The sequence below is a fragment of the Acanthopagrus latus genome, chromosome 23 (genome assembly GCF_904848185.1).
Source record: "Acanthopagrus latus isolate v.2019 chromosome 23, fAcaLat1.1, whole genome shotgun sequence".
NCBI classification, from domain to species: Eukaryota; Metazoa; Chordata; class Actinopteri; order Spariformes; family Sparidae; genus Acanthopagrus; species Acanthopagrus latus.
In genome coordinates this window covers 23470958-23492208 of record NC_051061.1, presented here as the reverse complement: position 1 = coordinate 23492208, position 21251 = coordinate 23470958, and the positions used below count along the sequence as shown (strand labels likewise).

The window sequence follows — 21251 nt, the reverse complement described above, 5'->3', positions numbered from 1 at the left end:
ACACTCCTTGTACAAACCTTGACAATCACTGATTCACTTCAGCAAGCAGAGTGCCTGCTGCTTTTACTAAAATTCATATTGTGACTTTATGTGTTTGCTTCTGTTGATGTGCTTGAAAATATGACTGCCGACACTGCTGATGGTTGAGCTGCTTGTGTTTTATGTTTTGCTTCTGCTGCCGGCTAATATTTGCTCTAAAGCTGCTGACTTGTTGTGGCTGAACTTATTGTTTGGGTTGTTGCTTGGCACACATATAATGATGCTGTGATGCGTGATGTTGATTTTTGCTGTGATGAAAAAACTACTGATGTCTGAGTGTTAAGGACCTGTTGTTTTGTTTCCTCCTGGCTCTCTGTAACCACTCCTGAGGCTATGGGGTGGCTTTAAAAATGTGAACACAGCAAGTTCATTATACTGCTTTACTGTTTCCTGTCAATGCATCTTGAAACTATAACTGTTCTTCTGCAACGCACTCACACACACCCTGACACTTACTGATTCACTTCGGCAAGATTAGTGTCCTCTGCTAGTGTCCTCTGCTTGTGCTAACAAGCTGTTGATACTAATAGTTCACACTATATGCAGGTGATATGTAGTACTGAGGTAGGAGATGATCTTCTTTCTTCAGTCCCTGCTCTCTTCAGTCAGTGATTACATGCTTGTGTGGCAGCTGACACTGCTGGTTGTTTCTGCTGCTGTTTGGTATAAATGTAATTAATTTGTTGTTGTGAGTGAGCTAACTGTCCTCTGGCTGTGGTTTGGCACGTGTATTATGATGCTTTTTAATGTTTTGCTGTGATCAGTTGTGATTTAAGGATGTCTGTGTATTGAGTGCACTGTATTCCCTTCCAGTTTGTTGTTGTTTTGTAACCAGGCCTGAGGCTGAAGTAATACTCTGTGTTGGCTCTTGGGATGTAAACATAAGTTGTGTCTTGCACAGAGCCACTTAATTATTTTCTGTTATATTTGGACGATGTTGACAGTTGTTTGTAATAATGCCCTTTCGAGTCTGAAGCAAATATGCTTGGAACTGTGTGGTTGACTCTCATGTGACACTCAATCATTGATTCACTTCAACAAGTCTCTGTTTTAACTTTGTTTTGCTGCTGGCGCTTCTGGTTTATTGTTTGGTGTCTGCTGGATGGTAGTGTGAGCTTTTATGCTGATTTTATGTGCAATATCTGTGGTTTTGTGTATTAATAGTGGATTTATTTTGCTTTTGCTTGTGCTTTGCTTCTTTTTTGGCACACGTTCTTTGTATGTGCTTTCATTTGTATACTGATTGATCCTTTTCTTTGAAAGTAGCCCCCCTAATTGTACTGGCTGAAAATGCAATTCTAAGGTCTTTGCCAATTTAATAACATAATAAAAATACCTTATCATTTTTTAGCTGTTAGGATTTAAAGGGTTTGTGATCCTATCAGTAGATACTCACGTTGTACCTTAAAATACCCTTTGCTTTTGATGGACTGTTAAAATAAACTCCACTCCAAAAGCAGGTGTTTTATGGAAGGGCCATATTTTTTCAAACTTTAGTTATTTTTATCTTTTCGATCTACAAATACAATTAACCATTTTCTCCGTCTCTGTGGACAGCCTAAAGCCACAGAACTCTTCTTTTACCGTGCTACGTTCTTTGAGAAAGTTAAAAAAAGACTTGAATTGTGGTGTTTCTTATTTTTTAATGTGCTAAATGCAAAAGATCAGGCTACCAGCTTTTTAAATTTGGTGCCAGCACTGTTACATAATTTATCTTCACCCAAAAAGGGGCGTGGTCACACTCATTTTCTCATCCAAACCCTCAGTATACACCCAATCTGAAGTGTATGTATGATTTTAATATGCATAAATTAATATTTATGTGCCGCATACATTGTGTTTAACCTTCCGCTGCACGCCAAGTAAATTGGTGTATTCAGTGTTATCCATCTCAGTTCACTATAAAGGTTCCTTTTAATGATTGGAGGCACTTTGTGGGAGCACTTAGCACCCAAGGTCACAGCCTTGACACTCAATATCACCTCTGAACATACTGCATTCTGTATTCACATAATCATCCACTCTGCGTGAGATTGGAAGATTGAAATAATAGATTGTGTGCATACGTAAAAAGTCACATTCATTAAATCACTGTATGATGTGAAAGCATGTTTAACATAAAGATTGAGATGACAGATGATTCCAAAAGGCCCTTGAGATGACCTTGTTCTTTATTAAAGGGTAGTGTAATAATGGAAATACACGTGATACGTTTTATGGTTTTCCCTTTTTAAAATCCCAGTCAAGTTGCAATAATGACCAATGGTGCAGAAAGCCTCAGATCAACTGTGTACCCAAGGTTGTTGACTTAGAAAATTTAGGGAAGATATGTCAGTGGTTTGATCACAAAATAATAATAATAATTTATCTCTCAATTGACAGGGTGGAGAATGAATTTGAAAACAAATGATAAAAATAAATGTCTCAAGTTGTAATCAGATTGAGAGGCTACAGTATATTGTCTCCCAGAATTCTTTAACATAGCAACACAGCATTTAAAAATCCTTTAAATAACAATCAACAGGTTAAATTTTATGTATTAAATACTTTTTAACATTTCCTTTTTTTTTTTTTTTTTTTTGATATTTTAAGTTTGGCTTACAAAGTCCCAGCAGTAATTTGCTACTCAGTGTCTTCTCCTTTACATGTCGCTGCCCAAGATATTATTGCACTGATGATTGAGAGTCACCACTCTCAAATACACTATTGGTGTAGAGTTTAATTTTTGCTTTAATCAGAGGCTGAGTGGAGAACCCCCAGGCATCCCTCTCTTCAGAGGGGCTCAGTTTGAGAGCCTAGTGGAGGTCCAGTAAGGATGGGGCTCAGACCTCAGACTCCAGGCTGGATACTCTGCCCCAGGGCTTTGGCACATACGGACTGTTGACTCTGCGCGCCACCAACACCTGCCTCCGCTCTCTGCTCCCAGAGCCTGGGTCTTCCCTCTTTCCTGTGCCATCGTAGGGCCCAAACATATTGTTGTGATAAACCACCGGCCTGTCACTCATGCGAGGCAGCATTGCTGCGTTATCTGGGCAGTGGCTTGTACAGGGGAACAAGTGGCACATGTCCTTGGAACTATCATAGAACTGGGATGGTCCCTGAGCCAGTGGCCCTACATACACTGGCAAGTCTGTGTACGAGTTTAGGTAGGTGGAGTAGTGTCTGTGCACCACTGTGGAGGAGGAGCGGCGCAGGGCAGCGGCATTCTGCAGGATGGCTTCCCTATAAGAGGGCAGCCGGGTGGACTCGGAGTACTTGAGCTTTTGCTTGTAGGGGTAGGAGCCCATGTGGGCTGGGTCCAAGTATGCAGGCTCAGCAGCCAAGGGGTAGCAGGACAGGTTGTGCCCCAGACTGCCGTAGAGCTTGTGGGGCTTTGGGTTGGCCACTACCACCCTTGGAAAAAGGTCAGGCATGTCTGCACGGGTGGGCTGCGATTTGGATGTGGAGGGTTTTGTTTCATCCACCTGATGGATCCTATCATTGCCCCAAGTGGCTTTGAGAAATGAGGCTCGGCGGTTGAGTTTCTCCTTCCCCAGGAGCGGTACATCATCCATTTCAGGCTCCAGGTAAGACTTCATACAGGAGTTGCAGCTGGTGCTGCCACCTGGGTAGTGTCCTGCAGTGCAGGCCATGGCGGCACCAACAGAGGCATGGTTGTTCAGGAGGTGATTGGCCCTCAACTCGGCAAGGCAGGATCGAGGTTCATCATAGTCTCCTCTGACTCTGGGGTCTGCAGCATCAAACACGTAACTATGGGACCTCCTCCTCCGGCTCACACAGTCAGGAGGGTAGCTAAACTTCCTCCTCAGCGGTCCTTTGTGCTCCACATAGATATCTGGCACCTGGAACTCCCTGTAAGGAACAAATGGGGATGTGGGGTGCCGGGCCTGGTTCTCCACATACAGCCTGCTGCTGTGGTGGGGGTTAGAAGTACCAGGGGGAGCAGGGTCCCGCATTGCGATATGAGGGCTGCTGAGGCTGGAGATGGGCAGAGTCCTCTCTAAGATATGCTGACTGTTGCGACTGGGTAGCGTGTAGCGGAGTGGAGTGGGTCGGGTCACCACCCGGGGCTTATCCAGAAGTGGCTGGGTGGAGCCGTCCCCATAATGAATTGGGAAGGTGGGTGTGAGGGCCCTCTGTGGGTATGGTGAGTGGTTATCTGTGATGCTGGAGATGTAGGGCAGACGGCCATGGGTCATGTCTGTGGTGGTTATTCTAGGTGGCAGGCCGGCCCGCACATTGTCGGCCCCACGCCTGCTCCAGTTCTCTATTGTTTTGGTGGCATTGTCTAGAGAGTTCTCCACTCTGGCAGAGGACACCATGTCCTTGGCTGTCTGCAGCATCTTTAGCATATTGGCTTGTGAATAGTTAGTAGTTACGTCTGGACTCTGCATACTCCCATTGCGGTCAGTTTGCTCTACTCCATTAAAGCAGCTGTAGATACCCTGCAGAAAGACAGATACTAGAATTAACCAACACGCTGTTGAACTTTCAAAGGTATTCAGTCATGTTTCTCTACAGATATGGTGTAAAATTCCTATTAACTTTTTGCAAATGAGGTGACAAAGTTAATAAGGAAAAACTGCCATTGCCGAAAGAGAAACATTGTTGTCTGTAGTAGTTTCAGGTTCGTGTTGTTGTATTCTAAATGTTGCACCGAACTTCATCTTGAAAACAGCTCAGGCTTATAAATGAGCTTGTTGCTGATCATGCACTTACCATATTAGTTTCTCCATTTTTATCGCTGCAGCTTTATTTTACTTTCAAATTGTGTGTCTGTTTAGAATCCTTAATATCACCTCAGACTACTGTTGACACACCGATGAAGGATTCTTGATGGGACAATTCAATTTCTCTGTCATTGGCCATCGCGATATTTCAGCAAGTTTCCGTGAAGTTCTTTTAGTACCTTAAACTTGTGCGTTGATTACTTACTGCATTACCACTATTTCTAAAGCCATGTCTTGAAGGATACCTCACAAGGAGACAGCAGGCCTTACAAGTGCATTTTATCATGCAACAAGGCCATCACATATGTAACTATTAGGCAGTTATTCTCAAAAACTTGTCTGCTAAAAGACAACTTGTTCCTGCTGTATTGCTGTAGTTAGCCCTTGAAAGTCATAGATTGCAGTAACAAAAAACACTTCATGCTGTAGTTTTCATGCATAAGGTGAACTTACTCTACTGATAGCTAGGAGGAAGTCCAGGCGCTCGGATTTGCGGACTGAATGTCGTAGTTTCCAGTATAGCAGATGCTCCCAAGCAAAAACCAGCAGGCTCAGGCCCATAGCCACAAGCAGCATGTAGAAAACTCCCGCCATGTTGTCAATGTCCAGCTTACTGCTCATCACCTCTTTCTTCTCATTGCGGCAGATGCCTGTGAGCCAGACGGTCTGCAGCTTCTGTGTGTCGCCTGCAGGGGAAGAGCACAGAATACAGACCTAAGCCCTATTTGCATAACACTAGTATTATTTGGGGACTTTGTGTGAGTAATGAAATGCCCTCCAGCCTCTCATGAAATTCATTTGCATGGGATAATGAAATTCATTCCAATAACCAGCGCTCCAGATACAACTGTGTAAGGTTGCACGGTTGTTCTGTTTGTGATTTAGTAAATCCCAAATTAATCAAGATCACACTTTTTTTTTTTTTAAATAGACAAATGTTGTTCAACAAGAGGAAAAACAAGTAATATGTCTGTTACAAATCTGCATGATAAAACTAGTTGTGACCAGTTTAAGGACTTTTTTTCTTGTTTAAGATGAGAGACCTGAGGCAAGTCTGGAAAAACAGTAACAATTTTTATGAACCAGAAATACCCTTTTCTGATCTTTTAACATCCTGCTGAATTACAGGGGCGGCTCCTGTGTGTGACCAGTTTGCTTGTACATGTGCCAAAAAAATTAAACTAGACGCATAGAAACCGCCTAGCAGGAAATGTTTATTCTTATTATCAAATACTGATTTTGCAGTACCCAATGAATATTTTATGCAGATGTATTTATTTGACCTCGTCAAGCACTTTAAACAACTGCACTTTTTCTTACTATCTGTACCATTATTTCTGTTTACAAGCTGGTGATATTGTTAGCAAAAAGTCGAAATCACAGCACTTTTTATTTGGCCTCTGTGTGACATGTAATATTAAGTGTTGCTTTGTTCATCTGACCATCTATTGCATATTTCTGCAAAGAGCTTCAAAATAACTCGTCTGAGAAGTTAAGTTAGCAGAGTGAGAAACACATTTTAATTCACAGCTTAAAACTTGGTTTTATTGACTTGCATTTATGCGTCTGTCAGTACATTTTACCATATTCTGTACCCAATATTCATTCCCATTTCCCCATGCCGATTTCTTGTTTTTATTCTTTCTCCTTATGCATTTATTCCCTTTCCGGTTTTTGAAAACATAGTTATAGCTTTACTGGTAATATTCAATGAAATTTATTGTATATATATGAAGAATTTACCGTCAGCCAGGAACTGGAGCAGGGCCAGGTCGATGGGTCGTTTCCAGCGTGAATCCTTCTGCAGAGCAATGCCATAACCAGTGGTAGCAAACACTTTCCCACTGCCAATGGTCACCAGCTTGCAGCCCTCATCTTTGCCAGCCATGTAATTCAGCACAGCAGCATCATAGATAAAGGCATCCAGTTTCCTAGCAGGATAAAGAAAAGGATTTTTATACTCAAAAGGGCATTATATAACTGTTTAGCTCCGCTTTGGCTCTCAGTTCTGTTGTAAATACATCGTTACTATCCTTGGCAGACACATACCCTGTTTTGAGGCTGTTGAGGGCATCCTCTACTCCCTTCTGGTTGTATTTGACCATGTGGGAGTGCATCTCAGGGTAGTTACTCCTTATGTTGCGCTCTGTGCTGCCATTTGGGACCGTACCAAATCGGAATGGAGGGTACTGCTCCTGTGGCTTTTGAAACTGTTGAGAATGAGGAATGACAGAAATGATCAGTGATTTGATTGATTGTTATTTAATAAAAAAGGTAATAATTCATTCATTATCACCGTCGAGACCTTGGCGTATCAACATGTAATCAAATCCAGTTTGCTTCAACACCTTGATGGTTGTTTGTGACTTGATTACAGTGCCATTATTTTGCATTTAGGTCCAGATAAAGCTGCTGGCCTCTTGCTTGGTACATTTTCAAATCTAACTTTATAATATGACGATCAGACACTGTATCCAAAGATCCAAACTTTCTTCTTCCTCTCCTCCTTCCCCGTTAGAAATGAACTCTTCATTTTATCCTTTCCCTTTTGGCAGTACTATATGCATTTCATTATCTATGAGGACAGGAAGTAGGACGTGGCGGAAATACAATCGACATAATTGCACTTTTTCATTAACCTTGTGCAAATATGTTCTCGCTGCATTAACAGAGGGACAATTTGCATTAAAGTTTGTGTTTGAGAAAGTGGACAATGTCACGTCTGGATAAGATGAACCGGGCTTCTTCTGCATTCTGTTATCAGCTCAACCTTTAATATCCTGAGGGTTGGAAGATACACAAGCTTGGATATGATTCAGAATCTTGTCGTAAAGTAGCAGTTGTAGAGTTATGATACAGAGAAAGTCATATATTGCTGAACAAAACAGGAGTGATGCTGCAAGGTACTAGAAAGTCAGAATAACAAAATTACACTATACAGCCAAACAAACTGCAGTGGTGAATGTTTATTTTTCTGTCTTCGGGGAATGAACCACAAACCAGAATAACTAAACTTTTACAAAGAAACCTGTTCAATAGAATTTCACCCTACAGGAGTGCTGGTTGTTTCATTAGTGGCATGATATGTTTCATGTGGCAATCAAGTCTCTGCAGCTCGCTCAAATGAAGCATGCGTTATGTCAGAACCAGAGGTTGCATTAGACATTCTCGTTGTCTGTCATTTTGATGGACAGCGTTGTAAAAATTCTGTCATGATCTGTTATTATTCCTCATTTTAATTTGCAAGATAATGACACCTTCTTTAATAGCAGTCATTTTCAAAAACAACTTGATCACTATAACATTTAGTGTGAGAACAACATTTTTAAGGGCTTGGAGAGAAAAGATTAACAGGGACACCGACTGTGCGGTCACTTTATGTGTCAACACCACATGAAGTGCATGATTTTATTTTCGGGAGTGACAGTGGAGGACACTAAAAGGCTGCTTTCAACATGCAGCCATCTTCTGGTGCCTTAACAGGCAAGTACGAACAATGCAATCTTAAAGAATTATATGGCTACAATTAAAATGTAACCAAACAATTACAAGACATTAAATGGTTCTCAGCTCCTTCAACATCGTCCAGGTCTGCATGGACTTAACTGGGTCCTGTTTACTTCAGCATAAACAAATGTATCAAGGGAGCCTGTTGGTCATTACTATTGCTGTGTCTCAATTCAGGGTCTGCATCCTTTGAAGGACCCGGCCTTCATGGTCTTTGAAGGCGAGTCCTTCAGGGAGACCTTGTTAACCGTGTCAGCTGTTGTTAAATGGAATGGTCTAGCCTTCGGAGCGTTTCCTGGTTGCGTCACCAAATGTTTTACCCTTACGTCATGATTTCTGCCACCCAGGCCTGAGAAAGTGACAATCTATGCCATGCAATGTCGCCATTTTCTCTCTTTCTTCTTTTTAGGGCACTCAAAGAATCTTGGGATGTGAGACCACAAAGGATAGTAGTGGTGCATCCACCAAAAAGAGGGAAAAGAAGGAGCATTTGTGGGCCGCATTTGGAGGAGTTAGGACAGCCCTCACGCAGTGTCAATGTTGAGAATAAATTGTGCAGCCCTAATAAAAACTGTTGTCCGGGGGGTCAAAGTCAACATGTTCACTCAGGCAAGTGCTGCAGCCTTTCCTCTGTTGCTGTGCTGCAACAGCATCCTGCTACTTTGACCTTGGTGTCTGAGAGCTGTTTTTGCAAAACCACAAGGTGTCTCTTATCAGGAACACACAAACATCTGTTGTTCAAAGTGTTTGAACAAACAGCTAATGCTGTTGTTTTCCTAGCGAGGACGGTACTTTTATATCTGTGTACCCTTTTGCTATATCCTGACAGCATGTCACTGAAACATTTTCTGTAGACTTCTTTCCTCATTCTACATAGGACAGAGATGAGTGTATCAGACACAAATGGTGGATGGAAGGAGGTTGGTCCATGTCAGAGTTAACATGATGTGTTACCCCATCACAAGGACTTTTCCTATGAATGAAGTGTCTGTTCTGTAGGGATGAGGCAATCATCAGCCTTAACACAACTCTGTGTCCTTACAGCAGCTGTGCTCTTCTTCATTGCTCATTCCTCAGATACAAGGTCACTTTCTGTGGCTTCATCTTGTACCTCATTTACATTTACTTAACCTGAGGGGTTCAACACAGCTGGACAAACAGCAGTTCAAACCTCCATTCCCCCCATGCTGCCATGCAGAATGCTGTTCAATAATCTATGGACTGGCTGTCAAAACGACTCTGCTTCTTTCTCTGCATAGCAGACTTAATGTATAATGAGATGAGAATTGTAAATGACTTTGCCAGAATCATAATGAGCAGTGGACAGATTGGTCTTTCCCTCAAATGCCCCTTTAATCCCCTCAGTTGCCTTTGAGCAAAGAGTCTACAAACCATTTCTTGTGCTGATGGTTTAACATGGCTTTCCTTGTCAATACTCCTATAAAACAGATCCTCAGGCCAGACAAATATGCATAAGATAATACCAGAAATTATAATCACTGTCCCCCCAGAAAATCCACTTGTGTGTTACATTTCATAGGCTTTTCAGTGACATTCCTGTCTAAAGAGTCTGGGGATGTAATTCAATTTCACCACTTATTCTGTGACCCTTTTATATTTTGTGGGGAAAGTGAAAAGTCACAGCCGTGACATTGTCACTTCTGGATATTTGCCTCCATAGCTCGACCACCCACTGTTTACACACCAGAAATAGACCACTTTTTGTATACCTAAGCTGTACATCAAACACAACAACACACCCGACACAGCGCACACTGGACTGTCAATGACAGTGACAGAGCTCTGTACCTTTTTGTCGCTCAGCCCAGAGACCGTGTCGATGTATTGCTCCTGGATCATGAAAGCAGCCAGGTTGGCTGTGTAGGAGGCAAGGAAGATGACAGCGAAGAAAGCCCAGACCAAGACCATGATCTTACTGGTGGTGCCCTTCGGATTCTCAATGGGGACAGAGTTGTTGAAGACGATTCCCCACAGCAGCCACACTGACTTCCCGATAGTGAAGGTGGGACCACCGGGATCTAGAGAAGATGAAGCCAAGAATAGACAGGATTCAGTGTCAGTCTGTACATGGTGGAAAGTGTTAAACAAAATATAGTCATCCCTCTATCTAACCCCCAAAATATTTTTGTCCTTCCCCTCTAGATTGATTCATTATTAATCTTTCTGTGAGTCTATAAAGTCTCAAAAAAAGTTGCAGAAATGCTTAAAACTAGTTCTCAGAGCCCAAAGTGAGGACCAACTGTCCAAAACCCAGGGACTCTTTATTAACTGTCATAGATTACATAGAAAAGCAGCAAATATTTGTCATTTTCTTACAAATAACTCAAAGAATTGATTGATTATCAAAGCAGTTGACATCTAATTTTCTTTTCGAGTTTTGACTGAATTGAAGTGTTTGTCTGAGTACTGGTGTTGTGTGTTGCTGTGTCTGTGAATCAAGCTCCTAGAATTTTGACAAAAGCTGAATTTAGTTTTTTTCAGTGTCAGCCAGCATGTAAGAAGAAAATTAGCTCCAGAGGCAGTTGACCTTATTGGTGTAGTATTTTATTAGAAATCGTTGTCAGTATTACAATGAAGAGATCTTAGACCTTTAACTTGAAATCAAATGTCAGTTGTCAGTGGACTGACTTGTGGAAGTCAATAATACACAACAACATTGAGTCAGCCTGTCTGAAGAATGACACATTTGAGGTAAAACTCAGTTACATGTGTGAACTAAAATGCTGACAACTGATTCAATAGATGAAATGATCTTTGTTCCTCAGTAAGAACACGTCATATTTGACCTTTCAGTTAATTTTGGCATCGTATATGTCATGCATCCTAAAATACATTAAGACGAAAATCAGAAGCTGAGCCTGGCGCGTAGCCTCTTTTGGCCTTTCTCCATCCATTATAAGATGTTTTATAGACCACATGGCTCTGAGATGAAACTGAAGTATCTCAATTTTGCAGGCATTGATCCAATATGTGGCCTCTGTAAATAGGCTTGGATTTCATATGTTCTCTGAAGCCTCTGGAGGCCTGTAAGACTTCTGTATTTATTGCCTCTCTCTGGAAGTTCAGGGATGCCAGTATTAGAAAGAAATGATTTAAGTACAAACATTAATTTGCTGCTTTGCTTCAAATTTGTATTGTATTGTATTTGTATGAAATATGTTACATGGTACCTCAACCTGAAAACAAACATGTAAAATGGGTGTTTGTGTTGGAATTAGTCAGCTAGTTGGACAGCAGTATTTTCGTTTCCTTGTTGTTTTAATATGTACAAAAATCATGAAGAAATTCTAATTTAAAGTTTTGAACTGGTTTTCCCATACAGTATGTTATCTTATCTTTGCAGTGAGTTATTCTTCAACATTATTTACTAATGACGCAATTTTCATAAAATATGTCAGTTCAGCGTTGTTGAAAGACCGAAGAGCTATATTTAGATCTTCTTGTACTTTCACACAGACCTCCACTAAATCATCCCTGATCCGATCTACAACCACCTGTAGTGTGTTTCTGCTACAGAATTGTCAATATATTGACCTGGCTCTTGGGAAACGGCTGTCTTTGTATTTCCCTTTCAGTTAAAAACTTAAGGAAACAAGACACTGTTTCTCTGAAGTAAGAAGACATCTACGATTTTGGATTGAGGGAGGTGAGACCTACCTTTTGCAGTAACCAGGCTTCGGTTGTATCCAACTGGACTGCAGTATTCAAAGACAAAGACTGTGATGGCCACGACAGTCAGACACATGACGAACATCATCACCCAGACCGCTGGACTGTACGGTTCTACAGGGACAGAGGACATAGATCAGAGTCAGACAAACAATCAAGTCTCAAACTTCATCTGTTGGCAGTGATGAAGAAAACTGGGTTCACTTAAAAACGAACGATCAGCAGTAACGACAAATCTGTTCATAGAGCATACTGTAATTTTCGATTTCCTGAAGGTGCAATATTCAACATACCTGCCTTTAGGTTTTTTTTAAATGTGATTTGATTTTCATTTTATTATTTTATTTGTCAGGGACCACGATCAATAAAACTGCTGTAAATGAGCCAGAAGGCGAACAGGGCAAATTTTCACCTTGGTGAAAGATTAACATACACATTACCCCCAAAAGTGACTTGAAATAAAATTTCCAACAATATACACAAATAAAATACAAACAGTACAGAATCACTGCACATTATCATACAATATAAATACGTTAGCCTAAAAATATATATTTAGAATGAAAGTGTTTAAAGATGAACCAGTCCAAAGGTCACAGGAGAGGAGGGGAGTGCTTTCCAACAACATTCCCTGACTGGAGGGAACCAGTGCCATTGCAATCACATTATACATTATGCAGCTATACCACTAGGCTCCCACAATGCTGTGTTGATACCTCGAGCGTATTTTTCCAAGCAGAGGCGCGACCAGCCATATGTCTTCATTACTTCAGAGGAGCACAGAGGAGTTTCTCACCTAAAAAGGCAGATGGTGAGACAGTCCCGTTACTTCTGGCCACCATCACGCTGATCCCCGTCTCCACAAACGGCACTGAGAAGTCAATAATCTCAGAGCGCTCCTCGTTTATGGTCAGTGAGCCGATGGCCATGTCCGCCCGCTTGTAGAACACCTGTGGCAGAGGGAAAGTCAATAGAGATATTCTTTGGGTGAGATGAAAGTGCAAATGGAAAGCGGATGTTTGTCTGGCGCGATCATAAATCGGACCCTGTGTGTCGGACATAATGCTGGACGTCCACCGCTGACCTCTGATAAATCTCATCTATCAGTGAAGTCATCACACTCGGCCTCCATCCCTGAGGGTGATATATCGTCTGATTCCTCTGGCGCCCTCCCAGCAGCCAGGCGGACACAACTGAAAAGCCTATCCTGATGTTATCTGTCCTTTTTTTCACCAATGCATTGTAAAGCAGCATCCACTATCTAATCCATCTCTAATCCACTAGAAGGTATTTCAGCATAAAGCATAATGCCTATTACATAAGTCGTCTGGTGACAGTATATCACAAGCAGGACATGAAACTAATCGCTCCAGGCTAAAGGTGACTGGGGCTCAGGCTGAATAGGAAGCGATGCTATTCTCGCTAATGTCAGAACCTTTCAGAGTCCCTACAGTACAGTTCAAAACCCCCAGTGACTGCTTTTTCCAGCCTTTTCTGCCACACCACACCACTGTTTATCATACTGATAGAGGACTGGTAGATTTACAGTCCAGACACTCCGTCTCATGCAAGCCATTAGCTCTCCTACGTCGTTTGATGCCTCATTGGGCACAATAGCCTTCTTGTTGGTGAAAAAAAACATAGAAATAAAAGGCCAGCTAATGTTGTATCCTCCAACTCCTCAAGAGGAGGGCCGGCAGGAGGATCCTGACTGTAGAGATTATTCACAAGGACACCTGCTCCTCCTTTTTCTACAGCAGTCCCTCCCTCACTCACCACACTGACCTTGGTACCTTTTCATGTACTCATTAATCTTGACTTCAGATTGCTTTTCCTTTTTATTTTTTTGCCCACAGCCACATGCAGTATTTTAATTATAATCAAGGTAAAGGTGGGCAATGTGACGATTTTAGGTTGTGGACACCTTCAGTCGTAGAGATCGAGGTATTTACCGATAAACGGATCAGGCTACGTGAACAAACCAATAGAGGGATGCATCCGACTAAATGGCTTTGCTTATTAGATGAATGACTACACATAGCCCTTTTTTTGGAGACTTGTTGTGTTTAAACTGTGTTTGTGTGTTTGATGCAAATGGAGAAATTCAGAGGCTATTTCAAGTCTGACTATAGTCTTCAAGGCATTTCACATTCGAGAAACAGATTGTTGGGCGTTGTGATGAAATAAATTGATTTTTCTTACGTGTCTATATATTTTCATTTTAATACCGCTATGACTCAATCAGTGCATTATACTCTGATCATATACAAAAGGAATAAACAAATAATCAAGAAAAGTTCAAATTCAATATTTATGCTCTGATTTCTGAGCACTAATGAAAACACTATCACACAAATGTTGACATTATAGATCCAAATCACTCTATATGCAATGTTCAAAATTGGAAATGGCAGCAGAGACGGGTGAATATTTGTACCATATTCTTCTCTTTAAAAAGGTCAAATGATTTGACTCCGTATGCACAGTAAGTTCGAGCTGAGTTATAAGGACTAAAAATAATATTGATTGTTTCTACTTGAAACTTATTATTAACCATAATAAAAAGGATTTCCTTCCTGCTTCTCATTCAAGTCAGATTTTAACATTTGGCCATGCTTCATCAGCAGGCTCCTTACTACTACCAGAATTAGCTCTCATTAGCCTCTATTATAAGCATGCTTACCTCTCAAAGCAGTTTGAAATGTCCAGATGTCTATAAGGAAAGATGTGAGCAAGCTGCAGTTCAGGTAATAAAAGCTCTCGATTTCTGGTGTAAGAATCATCTCCTGCAAGCACCCCCAACTGCAATACTACCCTTCAAAAACTCAGATTTCATGAAATTATTTATAAAAATGATTTGCATTTTGAGGAATATATTTCCCTTGGTTTGCTGTTCATGAAAGTTTCCCTGCGCAGTGAGATCAGCATATTCAGTGTTTGACATGCAAGGCCATGGATGTAGAAAGACTAAATCTAGCATTTGATCAATCAAGTGACCTTAAGACTTGTATCGCTGATTACAGGAAGGCCTTTCAGATCCACACACGTCTTCCGATTTAAGTCATTATTAATGATCTTTCCTCAAAAATAAATCAAATGTTGGTGAATTTTCAATCCAGGCTGTTTAAAAAGCAGCTGACAGAGAATTGATCTCATTCATAATCATGGCGTTGTTACTGTGTTGACGTCCTGAGTGGAGTTGGACTGCTGCTACGTTAAACTAGCCTTGTGGTTGTTCTTACCTCTCCGATCATCCCGTTCCAAATGCCTCGGACCAGCTTGCCGTGCTTGCCGTTGGTGACCAGGTAGAGGTCGTAGGAAAACTTAATGTTGCGGGACAGCTTCTTCAGGATGTCGATGCAGAAGCCCTTACAGCACAGCTTTGTGTACGGCTCGGTGTGACCCACGATACTGAAAGATAAAGACAGGACAAAAACAGAGTATATGATGGTTCTGATCATCATTAACAACAAATGTGGGATTTCATTTGGAGGTCAGCGTAGCGTCTTTCCTGCTCTCTTTGAGAACTAGTTTCTTTACATTATTGGTTTAAGTTTCTCTAGACTGCTCAGTTCTCATTGTTATCGATGATCCCATTAAACTCCCATTATATGTTATCAACTGCAGGAAAATCTCCAATTATTAGATCCAATATATTGTTTAGATCGTACCAGAATCCCACTGTAATCAGAAGTCATATTTGAGATATTTAGATGTGTTGGTTGATAAGAAAAGATAACCTTCAACAGTCCACTACAGTTTAGTTTTTTTTTTCTTATTTCTGTGTCACACCAAACGTCTGGCCTATCCCACAGCGGATTAAGACACTGCTGTTTTAGAAAACAAGCGTCTTCCAGTAAACAAAAGATTATGGCTGAGCTGTAATGATCAAAAACATCCGTATGATATAACAAACAGCAGCGTAGTAAGGATTAACTTAATTAAAGGATGTATCCGGTGTATCGTGCGTCTTATTACACAATGTAGTTGACGTCATCTAAACCACTGTATTTATTTTTGAACCCAGAGCAGAACTCAGTTATAAACCACAGAAACAGAAGATTTCTGATGTTAAATAATGCTGATGACAAGACATTTTTGCTGGTTATTTTTCACGCAGCAGTGTCAAACATTTTGTATTCTAGCATCTTAAATATGAGGATTTCCTCCAGAGACTGAAGAGTCTTTGGGTTTTGGACTTAATGTTGCTCCTTTTTTTCCCAATGTAAAGACATCACTTTGGGTTCTAAGAAACCCACAGTAGGTGATGGAGGTTTGGAGAGGACCAGCCATCTCCTCATCATCCAGGCCTGGGATCCGACGTTGGGAAGAAATGCGTAAGGGGGGTTTGCAGGTGGGAGGGTTGGAGCTACTCTACGGGCTTGTGCACTGTGTCACGGCCCCAACAGATGGATGGACAGCTGGTAGGACGAAACAAATCCGACATGAAATAATCACAAACAAACAATGGCAGACAGGAGTGGAACTCGTTGCTGAATTATTTGGCCTTGACAACGGCAACCAGTCTTAAAATGTTACCTTAAGTCCTAAATGAGTACTTGATGCATCAGTATCAACTATTTTTTATACAATATGTACCAGGGTCAGGATAAATTTAATACCAGTCATGCATATTTTAATGTCTCCGTTTACCTTTTCCCAAAGAAAATTTGACATAATATTTATTAATGCTGCCACTAACCATGATTTTTATTTTTTAATAAAAAAAAACACCTTGAAAATATTATCTTGATCAATCTGTTTCCATTAGCCCAAGGGATCATTTGGATTGAATGGTTGTATGAAGTATTTATCTGCTAAGCATTGTGTGGAGAGGGCCAGAAGCAATTTCAGTATTTCATTTCAGAAAAATCAATATCAGTAGAAAGTGTAAGCTGTATTCAGAACGTTTTCACCAATTTATCTTGCAGTCAAACAGGCCTTTTAGACGGGGAACTGAAGCCGTTATATGGCTGGCTTCGCAGCTTCCATAGTCTTTTGACAAAAATGGTAATTTTACCTCGCAGAAGACAGGATTTGCTGGTCTACTGCGGTGTTCATTGCAGACATGACCCGCACTTCAACTACAAGAACATAAAATGAATACAGATAAGTCAGTCCGGTCGTCAGATCAGTCACGAGTCATTTACTGATGAGTATAAGTTGCAACTCTCAAGTTGTTTATTTTCTTTTGTTGAGTTGAAACTCGAGTCCACTTGAGTCCAAGTCCACATCCCCACTTAATCAGTTAGTGTTACTGTGCGACTTTGTTATTTTAACATGATAGCTGTGATCCAAACTAACCCTTTTAGTTGAACAATTATACAAAAGAGGAAAGCAGCAAATCGTGAATTAATATCAAATGTTTCCAATTTGCGCTAGAAAAGTTGGTTTCAGTGAAATGCTCTAAAAATGAGAACGGTGTGTGTTTGATGAATAAATGAAATGGTTTCTGATTTGCATTAAGTGGAGAAACATTGGTGTCATTTTTGTAAATAAAGTTAATTTTAGGATTTGTTTCTTAGTTGTTACTTTGCATTGCTTCTGATCTTAAGATTAAGACCACATTACCCATGAACACCTACCAACTGACGGGGATAAATCAAGCTCTCATGTCATGACTGCTCTAATAATAGCAGCCTCTTTTTCTTTTTTTACTGTGCAGCACTTTCATATCTGAACTAGTAGCATGGGATCTAAAATGCAGGATAGAGTCTGGCAGACTGCCTCTTCTGTCTGTCTCCTGTTTCTCTGAAGTATCTGCTGCTGTATAACCATTAATCTTATATTGCTTTTAAAATGCTACACGTAGGCACCTTTATGTGACGTCTCTTTATTTTAAAGACCAAACACTTCGACCCAGACTTGGGTGTGGTGTGGACTATTAAAAGTATGCTAAACCCTTTTAATGAGAACACACTCAGGCTTGTGTAATACCCACCACATGCCTAGAGAAAGCCTGGTGTACCTGCTTTCATACAGTACTGATCTTCAGACAGAGCACGCAGCTCAAGCTAAACGGACACTTTCAGCCTCAGCATACCAAGTAAAAGAGGCTGACGTAAGGGCTGAAATCAATTCCCCTTACTTATCAGCAGGATTATCAGGAACTTGGGGATAAAAATGTCCTTCAGTCTCACATTAACTGGATGACGCCAGTGATGTGAGTCAGGATGAGGGGAGAAAACAAGTCCAGTGCCTTGTAAAACATCTTGTACTCTGCTCGGATTTAGAGAAGAGGCCTTTTATCAAGCAGCAACATTAACTGAAGTGTGAGGATTTTCTGCTTATCCGTGTTTATGTTCTTTTTCCGGACTGTTGATCAAACGAAACAAGTCATTTGGAGATGTCTCCTGTGTTTTCTTCCTTATTTACAGACAAAATGATTGATCGTTCTTTCTTGTTCCAGAACCACTTCATCCCTTCACCTCTAACATTAAGGTGTATTGTGCATAAATATGTCTCTTTGAAGGGCAAAATAACTGAATTTGATTCCTGACAGATGTTGCTCGTGCTCCTCACTCTGCTGTGGTGCTCATGATTAATACATTGACCAGACTCCATGATCTTTTTTGTCTGAAATAGTCCCTGTGTAAGATTAGCAATCATAAAGTCATAAATAGTTGTTGTGACTTGGCTAAGAGACAGACTAGAAGTTGGATCCTGACCAATCATAGCTCTCCGTCTGCCAGGAACTGACTTCACTGTTCCACTTGACAGCACCAACATTATCTCTCCGCTTTCATTTTGTCACGTTTACCACTGTGTGCATCGGCCAGTATCACCGAACACATCATAGGAGAGGGGAGAGAGAAGGCAACACAACATTTTGACAGATTTGTCTGTTTGTCAGGATGTTGTGAGGTGTCACAGATGCTACGCTGGCTGTCGTCCACTATGTCACAAAACATTACACATGATAAAATGAGCAGTTTTGCCTGCCGCTTTATTTTCATTCACAGTGCCTGACTTCTTCTTTTGGGTTGGGCCATCAGTGGGCTCATATCATGTCCAGTCCAATCAAAGAAAACCAAAACAAAATGATGAAAAGTATTTTTCCAGAAAAGAAGAAAATCAAGGCATTCAGTTTAGAGATTTTTTCTGCTTGTACAGCTTCAAAACGTCATTTAGTGACGCTGACATTTAAAATCTTAATCAACATTTGACTGCTGATAAGTCTCATTCTCAGTTGGTCAGATACTGACACTGGCTCCGGCCATGTGTTGGTGGAGTCATCACTCAACAGTCATCACTACAATACTTTTGCAATATTATTTATTGGGAATTTAATACATTTAATACATTTTATTTAATCTAAGTATATTTTTCTTCATTACAATGTCTAAAAAAGTTATTATATCTGCGCATTTCCGATAAAATATATTCTAATACCGATACATCTGTGACATGCCAATGCTGTCCGATAATATCGGCCTGCTGATACATCGGTTTAGCAAAATAAAGGAGAAATGAGGCATTAAATTGGCTGCTTGCTCTGACTGGTTTGAAAGAAAGTCGGCAGTACGTTATAATTTAAGTTTTTGTGTTCTCTCTGTGACAATACACAAAGGACCTTTGAAAGGTCAGAATTTGCACTGATGGCTGGTGCTTCATATTTGAGAATAATCTGGTTAAGTAATCATATAAATCAAATGTTACAGATGAACTTTACAACAGTGACACAGGCCACTGCACCTAGAAGAGCTCCTTATGTGGTGAGGCAGAGCTTTCCCATAAATGAAGCCTCTACATAGTTTAGGAAATCCATTTCCAAAGCTCCTTGATGTGAGCTTGGCAGCAAAGTTTAGCCAAACTTGACGATCCGTTCTGTTTATATTCATCTGCAGAGAGGTTACGGTCCGCCATTAAACGTCTGTTTGCTTTCAGAGAAGCCCAAACAGACCCACACACCTCTATAGAATATACGGCAGGCAGTGTGAGGTGATGCGGCAGCAAACTAGTGAGCCATGGGCGCAATGCAGAGAGCACTAATGACACGTCACCCCTAACCTCCCCCACACCTTCAGTCTAATGGACTCTGCGGCCACACATCAGGACCGGGAGGCAATGAGACGGACAGGCGGGGCATCAAGCAGGCAGAGCCGCGCCACAACAAACAGAAACAAATGAACACTTTCGAGGAAAACAAGGCTGCCACAGCAGACCGCGAGTAAACACAGTGGTCCCAACATCCCCCGTCTCACCAGATGCCAGGGTTCAAGGCTGGGCTTTAAATCGGCTGCCAATTGCATTAAAATAGGTCCTCGGGAATTGGTGCAAATGTGTGTGAGGTTATTTATTCAAAGTGTGTACATTCTTAGAATAATGTTTCCAAGCTGCTCCATGAATGGTGACAGGCAGCAGTTATGGCAGTGTGTGTGTGTGTGTGTGTGTGTGTGTGTGTGTGTTTGCACACTGTCAGTGACCATCTGTGTGGTTGTGGATTTCTGCATTTGTGCTCTAGAAAGTTTAAAGCCAACAGTCTCATTGAGACACCCTTAAAATATTCACTTATTTAAAACAGTTGCAAAGCTGCACAAAGCAATTTTTCTTCTAAAAGCTGTTATATTAAACCAAATTAGAGAAGTCTCACTCTGTTCTCCCAGTTGCGGTGATGTTGACTCACCAACATTGAAGAATCTGAAATTCAAAGTGTTACCAACTGCTGAGACCAGAAGAGGTCACAAAATAAATTTCAGAGGGTTTACCAGATATTACAAATTTGGAAGAAATAAAGTTGTTTTTACCAAACAGATTGATTATCTAGTTTCTTTATTCTGGCTAACTTTAAGAAACAACTGCATCGGAAAAGTTTTGCAGTCCATCTGACTCCAATGAGTCCCCTCTCAGCCTTTTGACTTTGCATTGTTATGACGTCACAGATTATTAAATCAAATGTCACGGCTCATACTCTGATTTTTGTTCTTGTTCTTTTGTTTGGTGGGAAAAATGAGAAAATGCTTTTGGGGGGGGGGGTGTGTGTGCAGGGGAGTGCTTTGCCATGGCCAGCTGGCAGCACGACTGTATCCTCTCATGTTTAAATAGTAGATTCATGGCTGTACCGCAAAAAGTGGCACTCTAATTGCAAAGGCCAGCAGATTTTGTGGTCTTGGTGTAGTTACTCTTCTCAAAGTGTCTTTTAGAGCATTCCTGAAAGTAAAGCTGTATTTTCATTAACCTGGGGGCCCGCTGCACGGCATAAACGCGGTGAACGTTTCCCTTTGCAATGAGAAATCTTAATAAAAGTCACTTCACACACATGCTCTTACTCAGGTGCCTTGTAGG

At 41.0% G+C, this 21251-nt stretch overlaps 1 protein-coding gene and 1 long non-coding RNA gene across 15 annotated transcripts in view; one reads left to right on the top strand and one right to left on the bottom strand.

Annotated features, from left to right (window-relative positions):
• Positions 1 to 21251, top strand: part of LOC119014608 — a 162642-nt gene that overhangs the window by 2769 nt on the left and 138622 nt on the right. The window lies entirely within an intron of this gene.
• grin2ca (glutamate receptor, ionotropic, N-methyl D-aspartate 2Ca) overlaps positions 2601 to 21251 on the bottom strand; it is a 63977-nt gene continuing 45326 nt past the window's right edge. The window contains exons 5-12 of one of the 2 annotated variants that reach the window (XM_037089934.1): positions 15209 to 15377; positions 12763 to 12916; positions 11955 to 12080; positions 10086 to 10315; positions 6819 to 6979; positions 6513 to 6700; positions 5223 to 5455; positions 2601 to 4484 (exon numbers count right to left, since the gene is read on the bottom strand). In XM_037089934.1, coding sequence (XP_036945829.1) covers positions 2862 to 4484; positions 5223 to 5455; positions 6513 to 6700; positions 6819 to 6979; positions 10086 to 10315; positions 11955 to 12080; positions 12763 to 12916; positions 15209 to 15377 — 2884 coding nt within the window. In that variant the 3' untranslated portion in view covers positions 2601 to 2861. The remainder of the gene's footprint in view (positions 4485 to 5222; positions 5456 to 6512; positions 6701 to 6818; positions 6980 to 10085; positions 10316 to 11954; positions 12081 to 12762; positions 12917 to 15208; positions 15378 to 21251) is intronic. The other variant, XM_037089933.1, reaches the window with a different exon arrangement.